The following is a 22,424-nucleotide window of genomic DNA, read 5'->3' as shown; positions in this document are numbered from 1 at the left end:
CGCGGAAGACGGCTTCCGAGCTCTTAGCATGGTTCGCACTACAGAGCTGGAAAACCCCCTGGACCTCAACATGGCCGTCTCAACAGCCACGCCATCAAAGACAGCCGAGTCAGGTCCGGGTGAAGACAAGGACCCTGTGACAGAAGATCCGGTCATATCGGTAACCGCAGAGGACTGTCCACGGACAGACCCTGCAGGTCTGAGAACCAGTGCCGTCTGGGCCAGGCGGGAGCTATCAACAGGAGCGTCCCTCCTTCCTGTTTGAATTTCCGGATCACTCGCGGAAGAAGGGAAACCGGAGGAAACAGATAAGCAAACCGGAACGTCCACCAGACGGACAGAGCATCCACCAGAGACGCCTTTTCGTCTCTTGTGCGAGACCCGTACACCGGCAACTTGTTGTTGTGCCGTGACGCCATGAGGTCGATCTCTGGAAGACCCCACCTGTCCACCAGTAGTTGAAACAAGTCCGGGTGCAGAGACCATTCCCCCGGATGAACGTCCTGGCGACTGAGAAAGTCCGCCTCCCAGTTTAGCACTCCCGGGATGAATACTGCTGATATGGCCGGAAGATTGCGCTCCGCCCATACCAGGATTCGGGACACCTCTACGAGAGCCGCCCGACTTCGGGTTCCTCCTTGCCGATTTATGTAGGCCACGGTGGTAGCGTTGTCCGACTGGACCTGCACTGGGTGACCTTGGAGAACCCGGTGCGCCTGCTGGAGAGCATTGAAAACCGCTTGGAGTTCCAAGATGTTTATTGGAAGCTCTGTTTCTGCCGGAGTCCACCTGCCCTGGAACAAGTGTGGACCCGAGACTGCTCCCCAGCCCCGAAGACTGGCGTCCGTTGTTATCAGGACCCAATTCGCCACCCAGAACGGACGACCCTTGTTGAGATGGGTCGTCTGCAACCACCAGGCAAGAGACAGGCGAACCTCCGGAGTGAGCACCATCGTCTGGGACTTTAGACTCTGAGGCAGTCCATTCTATTTGGACAGGATCAGGTGCTGCAGAGGTGAAACTGGGCATATTCCACCATGTCGAAAACCAACACCATGGAACCCAGTAACCTCATCGCCGAGTGTAGAGACACTCGGCGGCTCTGCAGACAACTGCGCACCCTCAACTGCAAGGCAGAGATCTTTTCCCCCGTCACAAAGATCCTTTGCTGTCCGGAGTCCAATAAGGCTCCGAGGTGCAGAATCCGCTGAGACGGGATCAGGGTGGACTTCTGCCAGTTTATTAACCAGCCGTGCCGTTGCAGTACCGCAATGGTCAGGTCCAAGTGGCGTAGAAGGAGCTCCGGAGATCCTGCCACTAAGAGAAGGTCGTCCAAGTACGGCAACATGCGGACTCCCTGCAGCCGCAGGGAAGCCGCCATGACCTCCATCACCTTGGTGAAAACCCGTGGTGCTGTCGCCAGGCCAATAGGTAACGCCCGTAACTGAAAGTGGTCGCTGCGGATTGCAAACCCGAGGAACTGCTGATGGCGCGAAAGAATAGGGACATGCAGGTAAGCGTCCTGTATGTCTAATGACACCATGTAGTCCCCAGGTTCCAGCGCCAGAATGATGGTCCGTAGGGTCTCCATCCGAAACTTCGGCACCCGCAAAGACTTGTTGAGAGCTTTGAGGTTGAGTATCGGATGATACGACCCATTGGGTTTCTGCACCAAAAATAGATTGGAATAGAAACCCTGGCCCCTCTGGGAGAATGGAACAGGCACTATAACTCCAGCCTGGAGCATAGTGTGCAAGACCTTCCGCAGCTCCGTGGCTTTGTTCCGGTCTGATGGCAGACCCGTGGTGAAGAATCGAGACGGGGGTCAGGCAGCAGGCTTGTCATCTGGCTTAGGGGCCGGACGTCTGGTACTCCAGGCCTGCTTCCGGGGCTTGGCCGATTTTTGGGGGCCAGCCTGTCGGGGAAAGGGCTGTGCTTTAGGCCGACCCTGGGCCCTATAAGGCCGAAAGGCCGACGTACCTGAAGGAACTGCAGCAGACGGGAGACATGCCGATTTGGCTGCCGCCAGCGTAGCTACAATTTTGTCCAGCTCCGGACCAAAGAGAACTTCTCCGTTAAAAGGCAACGCTTCCAAACCCTTTTTGGAATCAGCGTCCGCCTTCCAGGATCGCAACCACAATGTGCGACGAGCAGCTACAGCTGCCGAAGAAATTCGAGACGCCAGGGTACTAATATCCAAGGCCGCTTCGTTGATATAAGTGGCCGAATCCCGGAGATTGCCGATCAACTCCGTCTGTTCAGCCGAACAGTCGGAGTCAAAGGACGCCTCCAATGTATCCGCCCAGCGCTCCATAGCTCTGGCAACCCAGCAAATGGCCATAGCTGGCCGCGCTGCCCCCCCCACAAGGGAATAAACGGACTTTAGGCAGATCTCCACCTTGCGGTCCGTAGCATCCTTAAGGGAGGACATGGATGGCATGGGTAAAGCGGCACTCCGGATGAGGCGCGTCACATGAGAATCCACCTGTGGAGGGGATTCCCACTTAGAAAAATAATTATCCGCGAACGGATAAGCCACCGCCAAACGCCTCTGCGGCTGGTATCGTTTGCCAGGCTGTTTCCACGCCTCCTCTAAATGGTCCACCAACTGACCCGAAAGAGGAAAGACTGTGGCGTCACCCTTAACATCCTTAAAAAAAAGGCATATTTGGATTTAGACGCCGGAGGAACTTCATCCTCAATTACCAAAGCGGTGCGGACTGCCCGAATAAGTCCAGGAATATATACCTTCGACCTAGCGTCCGCCTCCTTAGTACGGAGAGGTTCCTGGTCGGAAAGATCCAGAATCTCCCCATCATCAGACATCACTTCGTCATCCTCATAAGGAGCAGACAGAGACGCCACCGGCCTCTTACGTGGCCGCAACACAGACTCCTCTTGTAACACATCCGACAAGTGCTGTACAGAACTAATCAGGGAATTAACCCACGCCGGCTCCTGAGAGACCGGTTGAGGGGAAATAGACTGCGGGGTACCATCAATTGCCTCGGGAAACCCTGCATGGGTGACGACACCACTGACTGCTGGGACAATCCCATCTGTGAAAACGCGGGCTGCGGAGCTAACTGGCCCACCAAGGTTGTAAGCGCCTGAGCAAAACAAGCCCAGGGCCGCTCCTGTACCGGTGCTGTGACCGTAATTGGCCACGCCACTAAAAAACACTGTCAGCATAAACCCTCCGCGCTACCCTCCCCCTCCGCTATAGGTACTTTACACGTAGTACACTGAAGCCGGAGAGGAAAGTCACTTTCAGACATGATGGTGGAAAGTATGTGACCCCTCTTCACCAAGGGCTTTAGCAGAAAGAGCAGGGACAGTAATAAGGCTGACAGTTAGAAAGTAAAAAAAGTACAGGCAGCAGCGCTAGCACAGTCACATACAATGCAAAGAAAATCAATTCCTGCACTAACAGCGCTGATAAATCAACTACACAGACACAGAGTCTGGTAGGACGCAGCGCTGCCTACACAGACCTGACCACAGCGGAGGAGAGGTATGCGGGGGGACCCAGACCACGATGCCTCCGTCCAGACTTCCAGCAGCGTTCACCATGCTAGAAGATGGCCACCGAGGAGGCTGGCCTGGGGGAGGAGCGCTTCCACAGGGCCAGTCGGCGTGTGCAGAGAGGGCTGTGTGCAGCGGGGGAGGCGCCGGCTGTGAGACAGGGAAGGCGCGCTCCCCTGGCATGCATTTAACCTCTGGGACGCCGCAGCGCTACCGCTCTGCCGTGGTCCTGCTGTCCCAGTGGGGTAGTGTTAGCGCAGGTTAGTACCTGGCACCACGTTGCAGCCAGTCCCCAGGGAGCCACCTGCCTGGGGACTCTGGACCATGTATCAGCGGGGACCCACCGCGGGACCCCGCTGCTTACCTGCTGTCCCCCTTAAATCCGGCCATGGTCCTAAACATCTGGGGTCACCGCTAGCTGTGACCCCAGATGCCTACCAGCATCCCCAGATCGGTACCGGCGTTCTGGTACCGGCGGGGGTGTAGGGAAGACAGCATGGACGTCAGGACTGACTGTCCATGCTGTACTTCCAGATGTGCAGCCACAGCTGCATTGTTGGAAAACTTCAGGTGCTCTTCATGGCCCCCCTCTAACAGGTGCATCCGACTCCGGCCGGGCACCAAACTAAACTGAGATGCCTTGGCTCGGGGGCGGGGAATAGGAGGGGGACCCTAGTGCATCCTGGGAGGCTGAAAACTTAACTCTATGGTGCCCGATGCCTGACGTCATCACCTATACCCCCAAGGTATCCTGTGGATACCCTATGGACCCTGAAGTAGAAATTTTACTCACTACACATCTAGAAAAAGAATGCACACAAATGAACAGTGGAATGCATTTTTAATTAAAGCTCTGCGTGAGCTAATGTGGTGACGTAACTTTTATCATCACTTAATTTTATTATATAGATGCTCCCCTTTCATTTTAAAATGGTTAACAGAGCATTGCCCCTTCCGAACATCAATATATAATACCAAATGAAACGTGCAGTTGTAGTAAATGTGGATATCACTGTGCCTCCTTCATACATTGCATTTGGGGGTGCGGAGCTATACAGAGGTTTTGGAATAAACTCATAGGGTACCTTAACACAGGGCTTGACAAATTTTTCTAAAATCTAGGAACCTGGATGAAAGTGTAGGAGGCAGACCACCGTCCTCCCAAAAAAATTACAGGAGTGAGTGAGGAGCACAGCTCTGTGTGTTATACACACTATGCTAGTCCACAAAATGTTCACAGTTGAATGGATACAGTAAAATGGAGGCCCCCTCACTGCTCTACACAGCTCCCCTGCTCCACCCCCCACCCTCCAGTAATAACGGACCACATTTCATATAAAATAATGGTGCCAGAAAGTACAACAAAACCCCCCTCCCCTCATGGTCACACCATAGACCCTACTATCGGAGAGCTCTATGCAGCCAGAGATAGGAGACAGTAGACAGCCGGGGATGTACAGGAGGATCAGTGTTGACTGGGATAGACAGCAGGGATCAGTGCAGGCGAGGATGGAGAGGAGTCGTCAGTGCAGGCCAGGGTGGACAGAGGAACAGTAGTTACCACAGGCGACACTCAGCACATGCACTCCTGTCCGTGATATGAACACCATAATACTATAGGCACGAATCTCCGCCGAAGCTGATGAGGATCTGCTTCCTCCCTCACTGCAAATTCTAGTAGCCAGGCAGCAAAATCTGGTAGCCAGGGCGACCTAGCCCCCGGGATTGTCGAGCCCTGCCTTTACACCCTATTTCATCTTAATCTTACATTAGACGCATTAGCTCTTTTGTTTGCAAACTTTAGATAGTGGGATTTAGGCCCCAATGCTCAGATGGTGATTCCGTTTCTGACAATAGTACTGTAGTTACAGCGGCAAAAAAAATTATCCTACGCCATTGGATTACCCATTCTAAGCCTACGGTACAAGAGGTCAAACAATTATTACTAAAGTTGATGTATTTTGACAGATATTCATCACATATTGAGACAGGAGTAATCAGTTTCTATCGTAAATGGGGTAGATTTATTGAAACTCTGGACCTGATTACTCAAAATGGTATAATTAACTATTCGAAAACACTGTATGGTATCTCCTCCGGAGCATATCTGCGATAGAGAGTAATGATACCTCAATTTGAGTCTCCTTTGGAATGTGTTAATGGAGATGCCAGTCTTGGGGAACTTTAGCTTGAAAGATATGTTATTATTTACATACATGACTTTTGTAGATGCATTCATATGCAGGCCGAGGATTAAATTTGACTTCCCCCCCCCATTCTATCCCTAGTGTTCTTCCCCTCTGTATGTCGTTTCCCCGTTTTCTTAGAAGATCTCTCTCTTATGACAAGCAAGTTAGAATATATAAGATACAGACTGTATAGCTTGGTTCACTCATTGTGACCTATAACTATGATGATGTTCTCTTATGCTTCTTTTCTTTTTGTTTCTTTTAATCTCTATGTTGATTTGTATCTCAATATAGTTTATGACCTTTTAGCTGGTCTGAGGTCTACTCTGTTGTCCAAGAAACCTTGTTGTACAAAAGATCTGTTTCATGCTGAATCTCTTCATTTGTGAAAATTTGTATTGGAAGAGCTATATGAACAGCAAAAAAATCAATAAAAATAATGAAAAAAAAAAAAAAGATGTTCCCCTATTTTTTTATTCCTTATATAAGTAACAGCTGTTCTACACTCTCAACTCACAATATACTCTATTTAATTCTTCCTTATCCTAGTTTAAGTTTTTTATCTCCATCTCACCTTGTTAACCCTTTCATTTCTCACTATCTCCAGCCCCCCTTTGCAAACCACTTTTTTAACTTAATTAACACTTTTGTATATTCTTCCTCCTCCTGTTTTGTCTTCTTATCCCTCTTAGGATTCGGTATGATACACCACCAGCCCCACATGAAAGGAAATCCCGATCGTCTAGAAGGTAAGTACTTACTAACCTAACTCTACCCCCTAACCCTCCTTTAGGGTGCCTAACCCTAACCTCCCCTTCCCTGTGCCTAACTCTAATCCCCCCTCTAAGTGCCTAACCCTAACCCCCCCTTTCCCCGTCGCCTAAACCTAAGTCTCCCAGGGGGGTGCCTAACCCTAACCTTCCCCCGGGGGTGCCTAACCCTAACCCTCCCTCCCCCTAGCCTAAACCTAACCTCCCGAGGGGGGTGCCAATCCCTAAGTCCCCCTCGGGAACCCTAAACCTAACCCTCCCCCCCTGCGGGGATTCTGTAGTCTACATGCCGGCGGTTGGCATTGTGACTGCCGGCATCATAAACGTATACCCCCTCTTATATTATTACCATTTTTCTCCACTCTGTCCTCATCAATCCCAGTAGTATTCATTCACCTCTTAGAAACTTACTAGTATACCCTCTGTCATCTTCTTACCTTTCCTCCTTTACTGTTCTACTGATTCACTGTCCTTTTTGGTCACTTTCTTTCTTGATTCCGTTTTACTGGGATGTTGTTGCTCAGGTCACAAATCAGCTCTGTCCGGCTTTAATCAGCTTCTTCCAGCCATCAGTGCAAAAGTCATCTGAGCTGTGTTCTGTTACATATCAACAGCAGCAGGTGGTGGTGGTGGGAGGTTCACTCACCCCATGTGATTCTGCCCCTGTTACACTGGCAGAGAGTGACAGTCTGCTAGGGGATTCGTTTGTTTTTTTAAACCTCGGTGGTATGTGTGCTCGTTTGGTCTGTGATTACCTCATTTCTATCAGAACTTGATTTTATTATATAGATTAAATCATTTGTTAATAAGAACACATGCATAGTACATCCTAAACTTTATATTCCATTAACAAGACACTAACAACAGTACATCTTATACTGAAGACATATTTGTGAAACATTATTTAACAGAGAGGTCTCAATGTCCTTCAGTTGATATTATACCAAATTTGTTAAGAGTCATAAATTTATTTGATACTAATCGTTTTATATAGACATCCATGATGTACATTCTACAATCATGAGCACAGGTGTGAATATGTATGGAATTAACCTTTTCAATATGATATTCAATTCATATGGGGTAGTACAGGAGAAAATGTACTTTCAATTTAACACCTTTTAAAAGTTCAGATGTTTCCCATAAAATATAAAATGAATGAGTACAATAAGATATGTGTATGCTAACAAGTAATTTACCTGCTTTGTAGAGATACTGTGGCAGCTGGGTAGTCTTCCCACTGCCTGTGTCTCCAGTAACAATAAGGAAGGAATGCTCCCTGGCAGCCTGAACAAGCTTATCCTTACATTTGTAAATAGGAAGCATGGGAAGGTCAGAGCGCCCTTGATCCTTGCTTTTACATGCTCTAGCTTTAGAGTCCATTTCACTGGTTTGGATATATTCTGTAATGCAGAAAGAAGCATTTCATCAGCATAAGTGTATGACAGTACAACATCTCACATGTAATTAATCTGATTCTAGCTAAAGCCCCATACATCAGCAATTGATTGCAGCAATCGTGCAATCTGCAATCGATTGTGTATAAAAATCTTTCCTTTTTCAATCGATTGCAGAGATACCACAATCGATTGAAAAAGAGAGAGATTTTTATACACAATCGATTGCAAATTGCACGATTGCTGCAATCAATTGCTGATGTATGGGGGCCTTAAGGGGCATATGTATCAAAGCTTGATGTGAGATGAAATTGTGAAATATAGATCACCAATCAGCTCCAAACTATAATTTCTTAAACACAGCCTGCAAAATGTAAGTTAGAAGCTGATTGGTTGGTGATATATATATATATATCTCACATCAACCTTTGATACATACTTTACAAAAACAGGCTATATGTAACACTCTAGAGGCAGGAAGTCCTTTCAAATGACTTCAGTATAATGCATTATGACCACAGGAATAGTGTGTGCAGTTGTTAAACAAACCTTCAAATTAGGTAAAATAAAACCATACAAGCAATGATATTAAAAAGCCTTCCCACTGACAAAATGAACTGAAATGAGCTATAGCGGACAGAGGTGATATTTTACTTCACTCAACTTTGCACAGGTTCTGTTAATTACTAATTAAAAAGGAAATACAATTCATCATCTAGTAGCTGAAGCTAAACACACAAACATACAGGTATGCAAAACTTCTACATGTGCTTAATGGTGCATACACACGGTCAGATTTTCTGTCAGATCTGAACGATAACGATTTAAAAAATCGTTCACATCTGAAAGAAAATCTGACGTGAGCCTGCAACGATGAACGATGCGCGTTCCTGCATGTCAGATAATGTTATCTGACATCTGATGTGTTTGCAGTCAGATTTCGTCGATTTCATTCATTTTATTACTGTCTGAAATCGTTCAAGTCGTTTGTAAAATCGTTCAACTCAATGGTAAAAATCGTTCAATGATCATCGTTCATCTGACAGATCTGACCGTGTGTCTGCACCATAAGGCTCTCATACCTTATTTCCTTGCCTATAGATTTGTGCCTTACTGCTTATATTACCATATATGGGATCAAATGTAAAGAAAGAGGGAAAATGGGGAGAAGAGACCTAAAATGATAGGGCACTGTGCCCTATATCCTCAAATGCATCAACACTTAAAATATAACCTTTATTATATACTTTAAAAAACATAAGACAGATGAAAATAAACCCAAAAAATGGGCTGTTACATAGTTTACGAGGAATCGGTATAATTTACCACCGGACCCATGCCCGGCAGCTGGAATCCCGACAGCGGCATCACGGCAGAGGAGGAAATACCGATCGTCAAAAGGTAAGTATATACTAACCTATTTCTACCCCCTAACCCTCCCAAGGGGTGCCTAACCCTAACCTTCCCCCCCAGTGCCTAACCCTAATCCCCCCTCTAAGTGCCTAAACCTAACCCCCCTTCCTCACCGCCTAAACCTAAGTCTCCCCCCCGGGGTGCCTATCGCTAACCCCCCCTTCCCCTAGCCTAAACCTAACATTCCCCCCGTGGCTATCCACGCTCAGCGTCCCTTCGATCGGGATGCCGGGTATCGGGCTCCCGGTGTATGTCTAATGACTGGCGTCGGCATATCGACGCCTGTCTTTAGACCCTTGCCGGGATACGACAGTCGGGAAGCCGGCTGTCAGGATTAGGTCCGCCGGCTTCCCGACTGCATACCGTTTACGATGAGCGAGGAAGAAGGGAATAGAGGTTGTCTAAACAGAGTGTTTTTAAGTATTGTGCACACTTCTACCTTTATGGACCGAATTCAATCAGGAGCAGAACCCCTGGGACACCCCTAATGATTAATTTGAAGTTTTTAATTAGCATAATTTGACCAATAATGACATGCCAATTTTGGGGTGATATTCTGCAAAATGCTAAATAATTAGGCTTACCATACTATCCCTTTAAACCATGACACTCATGAATTACACAGGTTCTGTGGCTGGCTGACTTTATGCCTGCATTTCACCTGGTTTTAATCAGTCACAGAACCTGTGTAATTCATGAGTGTCCCGGTTTAAAGGGATAGTATGGTAAGCCTAATGCTGGGTACACACTGGCAGATATATTGGCCGATCAATTGATCTACCAATATATTGTGTGTGCGTCAGCCAGTGGGTACCAGCGATATGTCTGTGAACTACATTATTCACATACATATTGCGTCGGCTGTGCTGCACAGCCGATGCCCAATAGGGCATGGTGCTGTATGTACGGGCGGTCAGTCGACTACCTGTACACTTGCTGCAGAGGCCGAGATATGCCCCTCAGTCAGCGGGACCCTTGGCCAGATGACAGCTGATGGTTGTTCAGTGTGTATGAACATCCATCATCTGCAGATAATCTGCAGAAGACTCGATCTGCAGATATATCTGCTAGGTGTGTTACCAGTTTAAGAATAATGGGTTAAATGATGTGGGGCAAGTATATGGGAGTATTTATGGGAAAGGTGTCTTTAAGCTTGCAAGTGGCTTAAAATGACACACCCAAAAACAGACTTACAGGCATTTTATGCACCCCAAATTCATATAGAGCAGTGTTTCTCAAACTCATTCCTCAGGGAGTACTAAAATTCCCCTTTCACACTTGCAGCGGGTTACAGTGCAGTGTGAAAGGGCCAGGTTGAAATAACCCTGGTCATGAGAAGGGTTGAACATGGGTTCAACCCGGCTCGTGATGCAGTGTACATGGATAATCCAGGTCGATGCGACCCTGGTCCCTTTCACTGCATAGGAAGAGTCGGCGCTAGGAGATGGTCTCCAAGCACCAGCTGAGCACGTGATGGCGGTGACATCATCGTCCCGGCAATTAGCCGGGTCGCACCCAGGATGGAACCATGGACAAAATCCAAGGTGCGACCCTATATTTATATGTGAAAGGGGCATGTTTACTATGTCTCCTCATAAAACAACAAGTGAAATAATTAACTCTACATGTAGATCTTTTAAAATGTTCAGACAGTAATAAATACACCTGTACACCAACTTGGAAAAATGGAAACCATGCACAGTTTTTATACTCCTTTCACACCACAATCCCGGATCCAACCTGGGATTTTGAACACGGGTCAGTCCAGGATGAGACCCTAGTGTTCACTCTAGGTCCGGCAGCAGGCAGGGCGCCGGACCTAGAGCTAGGGCACTTCTGCGCGTGCCAGTCAAAGAAAAGGGGGCGTGTCTTTATGACGCGTCCCCTTTTCGGCACTCCTGGGGGCGTGCCAGGGACTTAAGGACATGCTGGGCAGCCCCCAAGCAATGCGGTCACTGTGAATGGATGCCGGGCGTTCACCAGCAGTGATCGCTGCGTCGCCGTTTTGACCACCCGCGGGACACTGCGACCCGCGGGTGGAGACAGAACCCGCAGGCTGTCTAAGCGTAGCGCCGCGCTGGAGGGCAGGGTGCTTTCTGCCCTTCATAAAGGGCACGGCGCCCACCCCCTGTTGAAACAGCCTAGCGAGAACGCTAGACCCCGTTTACACTGCACACCTTCGAACTGGGTTATTACCAGGTAGGCCCTGTTCACACTGAACCAGGGTCTGCCCTACTAAACTTGTGAGATCATAAAAAGTGGGTGGTGACTGCTCCACAACTGCCAATCAGCTCATTTTAGGGCTTGACCCAGGTCGAATAACCTGGCTCGGGCTGTTCGCACTGCACTGTGACCAGGGTCGTTCTTGTGTCCAACCTGGGTTAGATTCCTGGGTCACTAGACCCGGGTTATTTTTCAGGGACCTTTTCACACCAAGTTACAACCCAGGTCAACCCAGCAATAACCCAGTTTATTTAGGCAGTGTGAAAGGGGTATAAGTGTTCCCTGAGGAATGAGTTTGGGAAACACTGATATAGAGCATTAATTTGCTGAAAAAAGGAGAGCTATGGTAAAACTTACCCTTGTTAACTCTCTTCTTCGAAGTCCATAGGGAGACAATGGGGTGTACTTGTATGACTGGACACCAACAGCAAAGCTTTTTTTCTATCCTGTCCTTCACCCTATACCCCGCACACAGCCGGAAGGCAACTCAATTTTGTTAACAAGCCCAAGGCAGGAGCAGGATAGGAGAGAAGGAAGAGTGGTAGAAGAATCACCCTCACACATAGAAGGAAACAAGTGACCAAGAAAAGAAACCCATAGAAGCCAGGTGCGTCAGGGCGGGTGCCCTTTACACCCTATGGACTTCGAAGAAAGAGAGTTAACAAGGGTAAGTTTTACCATAACTCTCCTTTTCTTCTTCAGGGTCCATAGGGCTCCACAGGAAGACAATGGGGATGTTCCAAAGCAGTTGTTCAAGGGCAGGTATGCTCCTGAGCTGACAGGAGAACCCGGCTCCTGAAGGAAGCATCCTGAGAGGCAAATGTATCAAGAAAGATGTGAACAGAAGACCACATGGTCGCCTTGCATAGTTGTTTGGTAGAAGCGCCAAGGCGGGCTGCCCACAAGGGACCCACAAAGAGAGTAGAATGAGCAGATACTGTAGCCGGCACAGGAAGGACAGTCTGCGTGTAAGCCTGTGAGATAGTCATGCAAAGCCATCTGGCCAGAGTCTGTTTGTTAGCTGGCCATCCCTTCTTGTGGAATCCATATAGGACAAAGAGAGAGTCAGATTTCCTGATGGAACTAGTATGGTCCACGTAGATCTTCAGAGCACGGACCACATCCAAAGAGGCCTCACCTGCTGAGAGGTCTGTTGATTGAAAGGCCAGAACCACAAGTTCCTCATTAAGGTGGAGACGAGAGACCACCTTGGGAAGGAAACCAGGGTGTGTTCGAAGAACAGACCTGTTCCGATGAAAGATTAGAAATGGGGAGCGACAGGAAAGCCCCTAAATCCGATACGGCAGATGCTATAGCAAAACGAAACTTCGCAGTGAGCCATTTGACATCTACTGAATTCTAGGGTTCAAATGGAGGTTCTTGAAGTGCGTGAAGAACCACTGACAAATCCCACGGAGCCACAGGAGGGACAAAGGGAGGTTGTATATGTAGAAAACCTTGCAGGAAGGTGTGAACATCTGGTAGAGGAGCAAATCTACGCTGGAACCAGCTGGACAGAGCAGAGACGTGCACTTTCAGAGAGGCTAGGTGGAGTCCGATATCCAATCAAGCTTGAAGAAAGGCAAGGATTCTAAGAACCCTAAAAACATGACAGGCATAGTTTCTAGTAGCACACCACTGGAAATATGTATGCCACAACGGTGATAAATTCTGGCAGAAGCCGGTTTATGCGCTCTGAGCATAATCTGAACCACAGAGCTAGAAAACCCTTTAAACCTTAGGAGAGACTGGAGGAAAGAGGTATGCCAAATGGAAGGTCCACCTTACAGATAATGCGTCCATGAAGGCTGCGTCGGGGTACCTCGTTCTGGCCCTGTACACTGGAATATTGTGGTTGTGTCCTGAGGCCATGAGGTCCACGTCCGGTAGACTCCATTTGTCCACCAGGAGCTGAAAGACTTCTGGATTGAGAGACCACTCCCCTGCATGCATGTCGTGACGGCTGAGGATATCCGCCTCCCAATTGAGAATCCCGGGATGAACATTGCGGAGACGGCGTTCGGCCCATGTGAGAATGTGGAACACTGCTGCCATTGCTGACTGACTTCAAGTGCCTCCTTGGTGATTGAGGTAGGCCACTGGCATTGTCAGACTGTACTTTTACCTGCTTGCCCTGAAGAAAATCCCGAGCCAGAATGAGGGCTTTGTAAATGGCTCAGAGTTCCAGGACGTTGATTGGTAAGATCACCTCAGCTGGAGTCCAGCGTCCTTGGAAGGAGTGCTGGCCGGTCACTGCGCCCCACCCGCGGAGACTTGCATCCGTGGTGAGGAGTGCCCAGTCCGGGATCCAAAAGGAGCGACCCTTGTTTAGGTGGGACGTCTGTAGCCACCAGGATAAGGACAGGTGAACCTCCAGAGAGAGGCCCATCGTCTGGGATCTGAGCAGATGGGGCAGCCCATTCCACCTGGAGAGGATCAGGTGTTGTAGGGGACTGGAGTGAAACTGAACGAACTCCACCATGTCGAAGGTGGACACAATGGATCCCAAGGTCTGCATTGCATAGTGAATTGACACTCGGCAACTGTGGGGTAATCTGCGCACTCGATTCTGTAATACAGAGATTTTGTCTGCTGTCAGGAAGATTCTCTGAGCCTGAGATTCCAGGAAGGCTCCCAGATATATCATTCTTTGAGAAGGGGTCAGGGAAAACTTTTTCCAGTTGATCAGCCAACCGTGCGTTTGTAGAAAGACAATGGTTTACTTGGAGATGGCGGTGAAGAATTTCCGGGGAACTTGCTAAGAGCAAGAGATCGTCCAATTATTGGAGCAGTCTGATCCCCTGACGACAAAGATAGGCCACCATAACTGCCATGATCTTGGTAAAGACCCGAGGAGCTGTAGAAAGCCCAAAAGGCAGTGCTTAAAATTGGTAATGTTGCTGTACGACAGCAAACCGGAGATACTGCTGATGAGAAGGCGCTATTGGTACATGTAGGCAAGCGTCCTGAATGTCCAGAGACACCATAAAGTCCCCAGGCTCCATAGCCAGGACAATAGAGCGCAGGGTTTCCATACGAAACCTGGGCACCCTGATAAACTTGTTCAGAGACATGAGCTTGAGGATAGGCGGATGAGACCCGTTGGGTTTCTGAACCAAGAAAAGGGTAAAATAATAGCCCTTCCCTCGCTGTGATGAGGGGACCAGAATTCTTACTCCCAAGAGCAATAAGTCCTGAATGGCCTTCTGGAGGAGCAGGGCTTTGCTTGGGTCCGGAGGAGGGCCTGTGCAGAAGAACTGCTGGGGGGGCCGCCTCAGGCTCTGGAAGCCCTCAGGGAGAGGTCCGCTCCTTCAGGCTGAAGGCTTGTCCTTAGATTTGGTAGGTGGACGTCTAGTAGCCCAGGTATCTTTGGTCCTAGGCTTGGAGGCCTTAGTGGATGCCGATTGCTGTGGAAAGGACTGACCTTTAGCTTTTCTTTGGGGACAAAAGGATTGAAAGGATGACATCCAAGGCTTCGTAGTAGATGCAGAGGGCAAGAACACCATCTTGGAAGCTGGCAAGGTAGTCACAATCTTGTCCAATTCTGGGCCAAAACAAAATCTCCCCAGAATAAGGCAAAGACTCCAAAGTCTTTTTAGAGTCTGAATCTGCCTTCCATGAGCGAAGCCAAACAATACGGCGGGCTACCACGGAAGTAGCAGATGCCTTGGAAGCTAGGAGACCAGTATCCAAAGCTGCCTCTCCTAAATAGGAGGCTGCAACTCTAATGTGAGATATGTAGGACAGCTGTTCCCTCGAAGCATCAGAGGGAAATGTATCTTCTAGGGCCTCTGCTCAACTCTCAATGACTTTTGCCACCCAGGACGAGTAATAGCGCCTGTAAGAGAGTATATAGACTTCAGGCAAGCTTCAATCCTTCTATTCGTAGTCTCCTTTAAGGAGGTTGCAGTATGGATAGGTAAGGTAGCGTTGTTAACTAGGCGTGTCACGTGGGAATCCACTGAAGGGGGAACTTCCCATTTAGTGCAATCAGTAGCTGGAAGAGGGTAAAAGGAAATCAAGCGCTTAGGCAGCTGAAACCTTTTACTTGGCATATTCCATGCTTCACAAGTATGATCAGATAGCTGATCCGAATGAGGAAACTCTGGCAAAACTACCTTCTGTCGCTTAAAGAGTACCTGCTTTTGCCTTAGGAGTGGGTTCTGCCTCTTCTATTTGAAAAATAGATTTTACAGCTCTCACAAGTGCAGGTATATTCAATTTAGAGGAGGGGCTCCTCCTCTCTCGAGGGAAAGTCAGAGTGAGACAGGTCTGCGTCTTCTGCCTCTCCAGATGATAACTCAGAATCTGATAGCTGGATGGACTGGGAAGATAACACAGCACGCTTAGTAGGTTTACTAGGTAAGGGTCTCTCCTTATGCAGCATTTGTTGAAAGGCTGTAGAGGTAGCTGCCAGACTCTGCACTGATGTAGAAAGTACGTCTACCCATGGAGGACAAAGAATTTGCAGGGAGTACCTGCTGTGGCCATCCCATAGGGGGAGCTACCACAGGGATCGCTAGGTAGTCCGCAATTTTTGCCAAAACCTGTGAAAAAGAAGCCCAGGGGGGGTCCTGTGGAGAGGATGCAGGGGTTGATGGGTCAGGAGAGTATAACAAGATGCACATAGACCATCTTGAATGAGATCTTCTGAAGCTAAGCCTGCTAAACAGGACTTACAAGAAACCAGAATGGGAGCAGCAGGCTGCTTGTTATTCTTGCCTTTGCTAGACATAGCTGCAAGGATAATGTAGCACACAATCTGGCACAGTGCAGTGAGCAACCCAGATATACGTACAATATGGCACAGTGTAGTGCGCAACACAGATATACAGTATGTGATAGCCCTCACAAATATAGGTAGATGTGAGGTACAATGAACCCCCTTTACCTCAGTATTCCAGAGTTATAAAGAATGAAAGGGAAAAGTATAAGCTGACAGTTAAGAAAAATAAACAGACAGCAGCGCTAGCACAAGTCACATACAATGCAGAGCATACAATATAACTGCAGTGGGCACTAAATTCAACTACACAGACCGCAGTGGCTGGTAGGAAATAGCGTTTTATAACCTGGCTCCTGGGAGAGGTATACAGGGAGACCGGACCCAGCGTTCCTGGAGACCTGAGGCTGTTGCAAAAAAAGGCTGCCGTTAGTCTCTGAGGGGGCGGAGGGTGAGGGAGGAGCAGCTCAGGGGTGGCAAGACCGCAGTGGAATGGCCCCCTGAGCTGGGGGGAGTGGCCGCAGGGAGAGGACCTTCTCCCCTATGCTGACATCAACCACCGGGTCCCTGGCCTTAGTTGGTCCCTGTGCCAGTATAGGTTATACCCTGGTGGCCTAGTGGAGTCCTGGACGAACAGGTGCCTGCATCAGCGCCTCCGGTCTGTCTCCTGAGACCGGAGGTAAGACTGCGTATAGACGCACCCCCTTGAGCCCCGGCTACAGTCTGGGGTCCGGGGAGCCCAATCAAAGAAAAAATGTTGTCCTTAATGTGCGCAAGTGAAACTGCAGCCTGTGATAAACTCTGGGAGCTCCTTACAAATTCCCAAATGTAGATAGAAGAATAAAAATAGAGTCTCACTACGGCGCTGTCCACAATCAAAGGAGTAGTTCAGGAAAATTGCGTTGTACCCACGGTCACGGTATATTCTTCTCTCTATTATTGTCACCACTCTTTTCACCCAGTTTCTTTATCACTCCCAAAAAGAGAAAGAACAAGCAATAGTGTAATACTGTAGTGACACAGGAATAAATCGGACTCACAATGGGACACTCACATTTCATAAAACCGATCAGGCTTCTCACATCATCTCATTGATGTACAGCAAAAAAATCTCCTGTCAAGCCTTTTGCCTTCTGAACATAAATTCCTCCAGTCACCTTAAAAGCTCTTCTAAAGATGTGTCCAGAAACAGGTGATGATTATGGTTCAGTGCTGAGCTGCTATGCACCCTGGAAGCAGACTAATGATGGGCCTGATTCAGCTTTCCGGGGAGCCCTGCTAGCTAGGTCCGCCCGGGGCCCCGCCGACAGTACCTAGCCGAGGGCTGGAGTTGCAATGCCACGGAGGGCTGATGGAGCAGCAGTGCAGACGTCCAGAAGACTGTCTAGCGCTGCTTGCTCTGTATGAAAATTGAAAATAAATCATAAAAATAAAGCTGGGGCTGCTTAACAGCAGCCCCACTGGTCTAACGGTGATCCAGTTCCTGCCGGATACCAATGAAACGGAGTTGCCTTTATGCTGTGGGCGGGGTATAGGGGGGTTAAGGACCGAAGCATCCTGGGATAGAAAAAAAGCTTTGCTGTTGGTGTTCGGTCCTCCAAGTACCACCTACACCCCATTGTCTCCCTGTGGAGCCCTATGGACCCTGAAGAAGAAACACTTGCTTTCTGTCATTTTGTCACTATTATTAAAATGTGAACATCAGTCATATGACATCTTTTAAGAGCCCCAAAATACTTTGCTTTTGGCCACTAATATACTTCTATCTGTCATGCAATGTTAGTTTGCACTTCTTATAAAGTTAGAAGTGTGCATAATAAAGTATATATCACACAGATAAAAAAATGGTCTGTGTAGACAATACTAATATATCTCATATACAATTAAATAAAAAAGTTATTTTAGAATATAATCAAATTATTGGGGTCATTCCTAAGTATTATATATGTATATGTCAAGATATCACCAGAAAAACATACAAATATACCTACGGTAGATAAAATAAAGCAAAAGATATTTCTCTAAACGCCCTGGTTATTTGTGCTGTCTGGAGTGTGTGGAGATCCACAATGAATATCAATGAGAGGATGCTGCAGGGATGAGTGATAATGAAATATAGGCAGGGGTATCTGCTGTTGGTGAGAGTATTCCAGGTGATATTTCCCTGTTGAATTACAGAGAAGGACAAATGTGGTGATATATTAAACATAGCACCTTACACTTGTCATGCGCAGGATTGTGGAGAAGACCCGTGCAAACTATTGGTAGGGGATTCCCTGAATGCGTACAGCAGGGAGCCCTGGGAGTGGTGCAAGACTCAAATTTCACCTTCAGAGGCTTTTTCACTTGGAGCTGTCAAGTGAACTCATCTGATATACTGGTTTTGGAATCCTTAGCACTCGCAATGGGAACATCATTGCTTATTATTGTACCGCAAAATCGTAGATTTTCCAGCACACCTCTATGTGATCAGAGGCATAAGGAATATTAAGTTGTATCACTCAATCTCAGTGATCAATAATTTAAGATTCCATGGTAAAGAGAATGGACTACAATACAAAGAATATTCTCAGCTTACTCAAAAGGCAGTGATGCACTAGTCAGTCCATAATGACAGCTGTTTTATATCATGTATTTGATAATTTGTATGCCTTTATAAAATGCCAGTGTGTAGAAAAACTGCACTCTCAACCCAGCTAGCATGTGTAATCTACTGGAGAATATATCAAAGATTACAGGGAAAAAGTCTATTATTGGACACACGATTACTGCAAGAGAAAAACAGACAAACGTTTCTTAACAATAGTTGAAAACATCGAACATTTCTCTAGCAGCAAGAACCACAACAAAGAAAAAAATGTCATAGTGTCAGTAAATATGCACAGAGGTTTTTCCCATTCACATCCTGCTGACTCTACAGGAAAGGGGTCTAGAAGTGCTGCGCTCTGGGGAAATATTTGCAGCATCTCCAATACTTCTACTATTCCACTATTGAGCTACTACAGGGGCCACTCAGACTCCAACACTCGGGGTAGATAAGGTAGCACAAATACTGCTGGGTCCTACCAGATCTATTCTGGACATAAACGGATAGGGTCCCTCTCTCACCAATGTGCTCCAATTACCCTGAATATGGTGCAGTGCCACGCTGATCTCTAATGGTCCATCGGGGTAAGGTTACATAAAGTGAAGTTGTTCAAAGCAACCAAGCATTTTCTACCTGTCATTTATTTAGCACAGTCTATGAAATTATTGGTTGTTTTGGGCAACTTCACCACTTTTGCTCTCTCCAAAGCTTTGATACATCTCCCCTCAAATGAGAGTTTGGAAGGGTGCACTTAGGTTGCCACCTCTGAAGTGTCAGGATTGAATGTCATCCTATACCTTCAATGCACCTTCCAGTTGTAATTTTGTGGGAAAACACATTTCTAGACAATAATTAAAATATTTAAGAAAAAAAAAACACCTTTCAAACACAGAAAAGATGACCGTGTAATGTAGTATGAGGCCCAAACTGGGGTGGAAAAATGTAGTGTTTTGACGGGGAGAAATAGCTGCTCAACCTCATCTACCCAAAAAGAATAAAAGTGCACTCGTATTTGCCACACATTTAACCTACTTAAATAATCGTATCCAAAAAAATGTGTGTATCTAATCTATACTGAGTAAGGAACCTGCTTAGTACCGATCAAGGTACTTCCGTATCTTTGCGGCCCCCTGGTTACGCTACGTAAGTATATAGGATGCAAAGATAAATTATGGCCACATCCATATGATACAGATACATAAAAAAAACAACAGCTATTTAATTTTAGACCTAACATGTTGAGAGATAACAAGTGGCACATTAACTATTTTAAACGATTGCCATTTAATTAATGTTGAAGAAAAAAATAAATGTAACGTATAGCTGCGAACATTTGAAAGTTGAAACACACTTAAACTGCTCTGTAATACAAAACCTCAAATAGTGATATCTGTTCAGTGTCTTTTAATCATTACTTCTAAAGTTGCACTTCTGGTATGTATAAATTAGGGATGTGCAGGCTCGGATAGGTTCGAGTTTGCACGTGGAGTTCGGATTTTTCCCTCCAAAAAAACGGAACTCAGAACGAGGCAAAACGTCATCTTACATGGACGAACATCATCATTCCTGGACAAAATACCAGGAATGATGATGTTCGTCCATGTAAGATGACGTTTTGCCTCGTTCTGAGTTCCGTTTTTTTGGAGGGAAAAATCCGAACTCCACGTGCAAACTCGAACCTATCCGAGCCTGCACATCCCTAGTATAAATGTAACACATAAAACATTGACTTTACAATTACACAGCTTGTTTAGGTTTTAAAATGATGTGTAAGTTATTTAATTCAGACATGTACTAAGCTCTGGGAAGTGATAAACGACCAGCCACTCAGCTCAGCTGTCACTTCTCACACACAGCCTGTAACATGACAGTTAGGAGCTGAGTGACTGGTTATTTATCACTTTCCAGAGCTTAGTACATCTCCCCCCAAGTTGCTGTAGTTGGAGGAAGGGCAGTAACAGATTATTATCATCACACTGTATACGGGGTAAAATGAAGACTACCAGTACTAGTAAGGGACTGCAGGCTGATAGCCCTAAGATCCTGACATGCTTCTCACTGTCCCTATATGCATTACGATACCGCACTTAACAATATTCTAAACTCTTCTTACCGTTAATATCCGGGTCTGGGGGGCGCCATCTTGCCTGTCACATGCTTGCCCTGCAACAAATAAAACCTCCGTCAGTAACACCATGGAATGTGATGGAAAAATATATTGCTGGCACTGGCACTACTCTTTCTTTCATATATTTACAATATATTTCCCATCTACACAATCCAAGCTCTGGTTTAATCACCTCATACATCTTCTTCCTGTGACTGAAGCTTTTTGCCTAAAACAAGGACCCGTAGCACAATAAACCAATAGAATCTCATTGGCAGTAGCTATCTTCAATTGTGCAGCGTGCTTGTATTGGAAACCAAGCGGTGGGCGCCACCTGGTGGAATTTTTGGTTATGGCCCCACAGTAATCCACATAGAAAAATGCATCTATCTACAGTTGTCACTGTTCACAAAGTCGTGTAATGGATAGCCAACAAGGACCAGCGATGCGCTGAGGACACCGTCAGCACACCAACACTGCCGCCACTCCTACACTGAGGACACCGCTGCACCCCCGCTCTGCTGACACCGCTGGCACCCTGCACTGAGGACACAGTCAGCACTGCCGCCCCCTGTACTGAGGACACCACCAACACCCTCACACTGCCGATACCACCGACACACCCACACTGAGGACACCACCAATACCATTGCACTGCTGATACCACCGGCACCCCCGCACTGAGGATGCCGCTGACACTCTCGCACTGAGGACACCGCCGGCATCCCCACACTACCGACACCGCTGTCACAGTAAGCGCACTATTGCAGGCTTGCTAACAATTTGGCTGCCTCTTCCGGGAGAGTCAGCCAGCTCAGCACAGCAAGGGGGCGTGGCACAGTTTTGTGGGCAGGGGTGGTGGGCATGACCGTGCGGCACGTCAACGCGGCCCCGCTCCCTGCTACACAATGCCAAAATTGCCACACTGTGTAGCCGGGGGTGGGGTCGCGATGTATAGCCGGCGGTGGGTCCACGATGATGTGATTCAGGGCGAATCCCCCGGACCGGCCACCTATTGCAAGGTGAGAGCAGATGCCGGTGGGGTGTAACGGCATTCAAACACACAGGCACACCTGCGTTCTTTTGACCACCCCCCCTCTCCACCCCCAAACAGCACTTCCTGTCAATCATTTCTTTGTGCTGATGCATTTCCGTTGCATTTGCATACCCGATCGCAGTGAACAACAAAATAAAATAGTGTAATTGGTTGGCGCTACTTGTTAAAACAGAATTACACTCATTTATTTTGTTGTTCGTGTGGTACTAAAGGTGGTGTTCCTTTAATTCAGTGTATTTGGGGATGCAAATTTGTTAAAGAGAGCGCAGTAATGATAAAAACTCACTATCTACATTTTTTGATACCCGATCGCAGTGGCCAGACTGCGCATGCGCACTACGATGCATATGCATGCGCAGAACGCAAACATTAACCGGTCACGTGTGTCCACAGCCTTGTGATCCAACCTGAATCAGGCCCTATACCCAACCCA

At 47.3% G+C, this 22,424-nt stretch overlaps 1 protein-coding gene across 3 annotated transcripts in view; it reads right to left on the bottom strand.

Moving 5' to 3' along the window:
* Positions 1-21,201, bottom strand: part of DHX40 (DEAH-box helicase 40) — a 112,813-nt gene extending 91,612 nt beyond the window's left edge. The window contains exons 1-3 of one of the 3 annotated variants that reach the window (XM_088481036.1): positions 21,128-21,201; positions 20,941-20,990; positions 7,684-7,887 (exon numbers count right to left, since the gene is read on the bottom strand). In XM_088481036.1, coding sequence (XP_088337162.1) covers positions 7,684-7,867 — 184 coding nt within the window. In that variant the 5' untranslated portion in view covers positions 7,868-7,887; positions 20,941-20,990; positions 21,128-21,201. Of the gene's footprint in view, positions 1-6,895; positions 7,088-7,683; positions 7,888-20,940; positions 20,991-21,127 lie in introns of those variants that run through there. The other 2 variants (XM_088481038.1, XM_088481037.1) reach the window with 2 other exon arrangements.
* Between the last annotated feature and the right edge of the window lie 1,223 nt (positions 21,202-22,424).

The sequence above is a fragment of the Taudactylus pleione genome, unplaced genomic scaffold (genome assembly GCF_031769625.1).
Source record: "Taudactylus pleione unplaced genomic scaffold, aTauple2 ptg000260l, whole genome shotgun sequence".
Taxonomy (NCBI): Eukaryota; Metazoa; Chordata; class Amphibia; order Anura; family Myobatrachidae; genus Taudactylus; species Taudactylus pleione.
The sequence above is the reverse complement of the archived record's forward strand: the minus strand, read 5'-3'. Positions and strand labels throughout refer to the sequence as shown.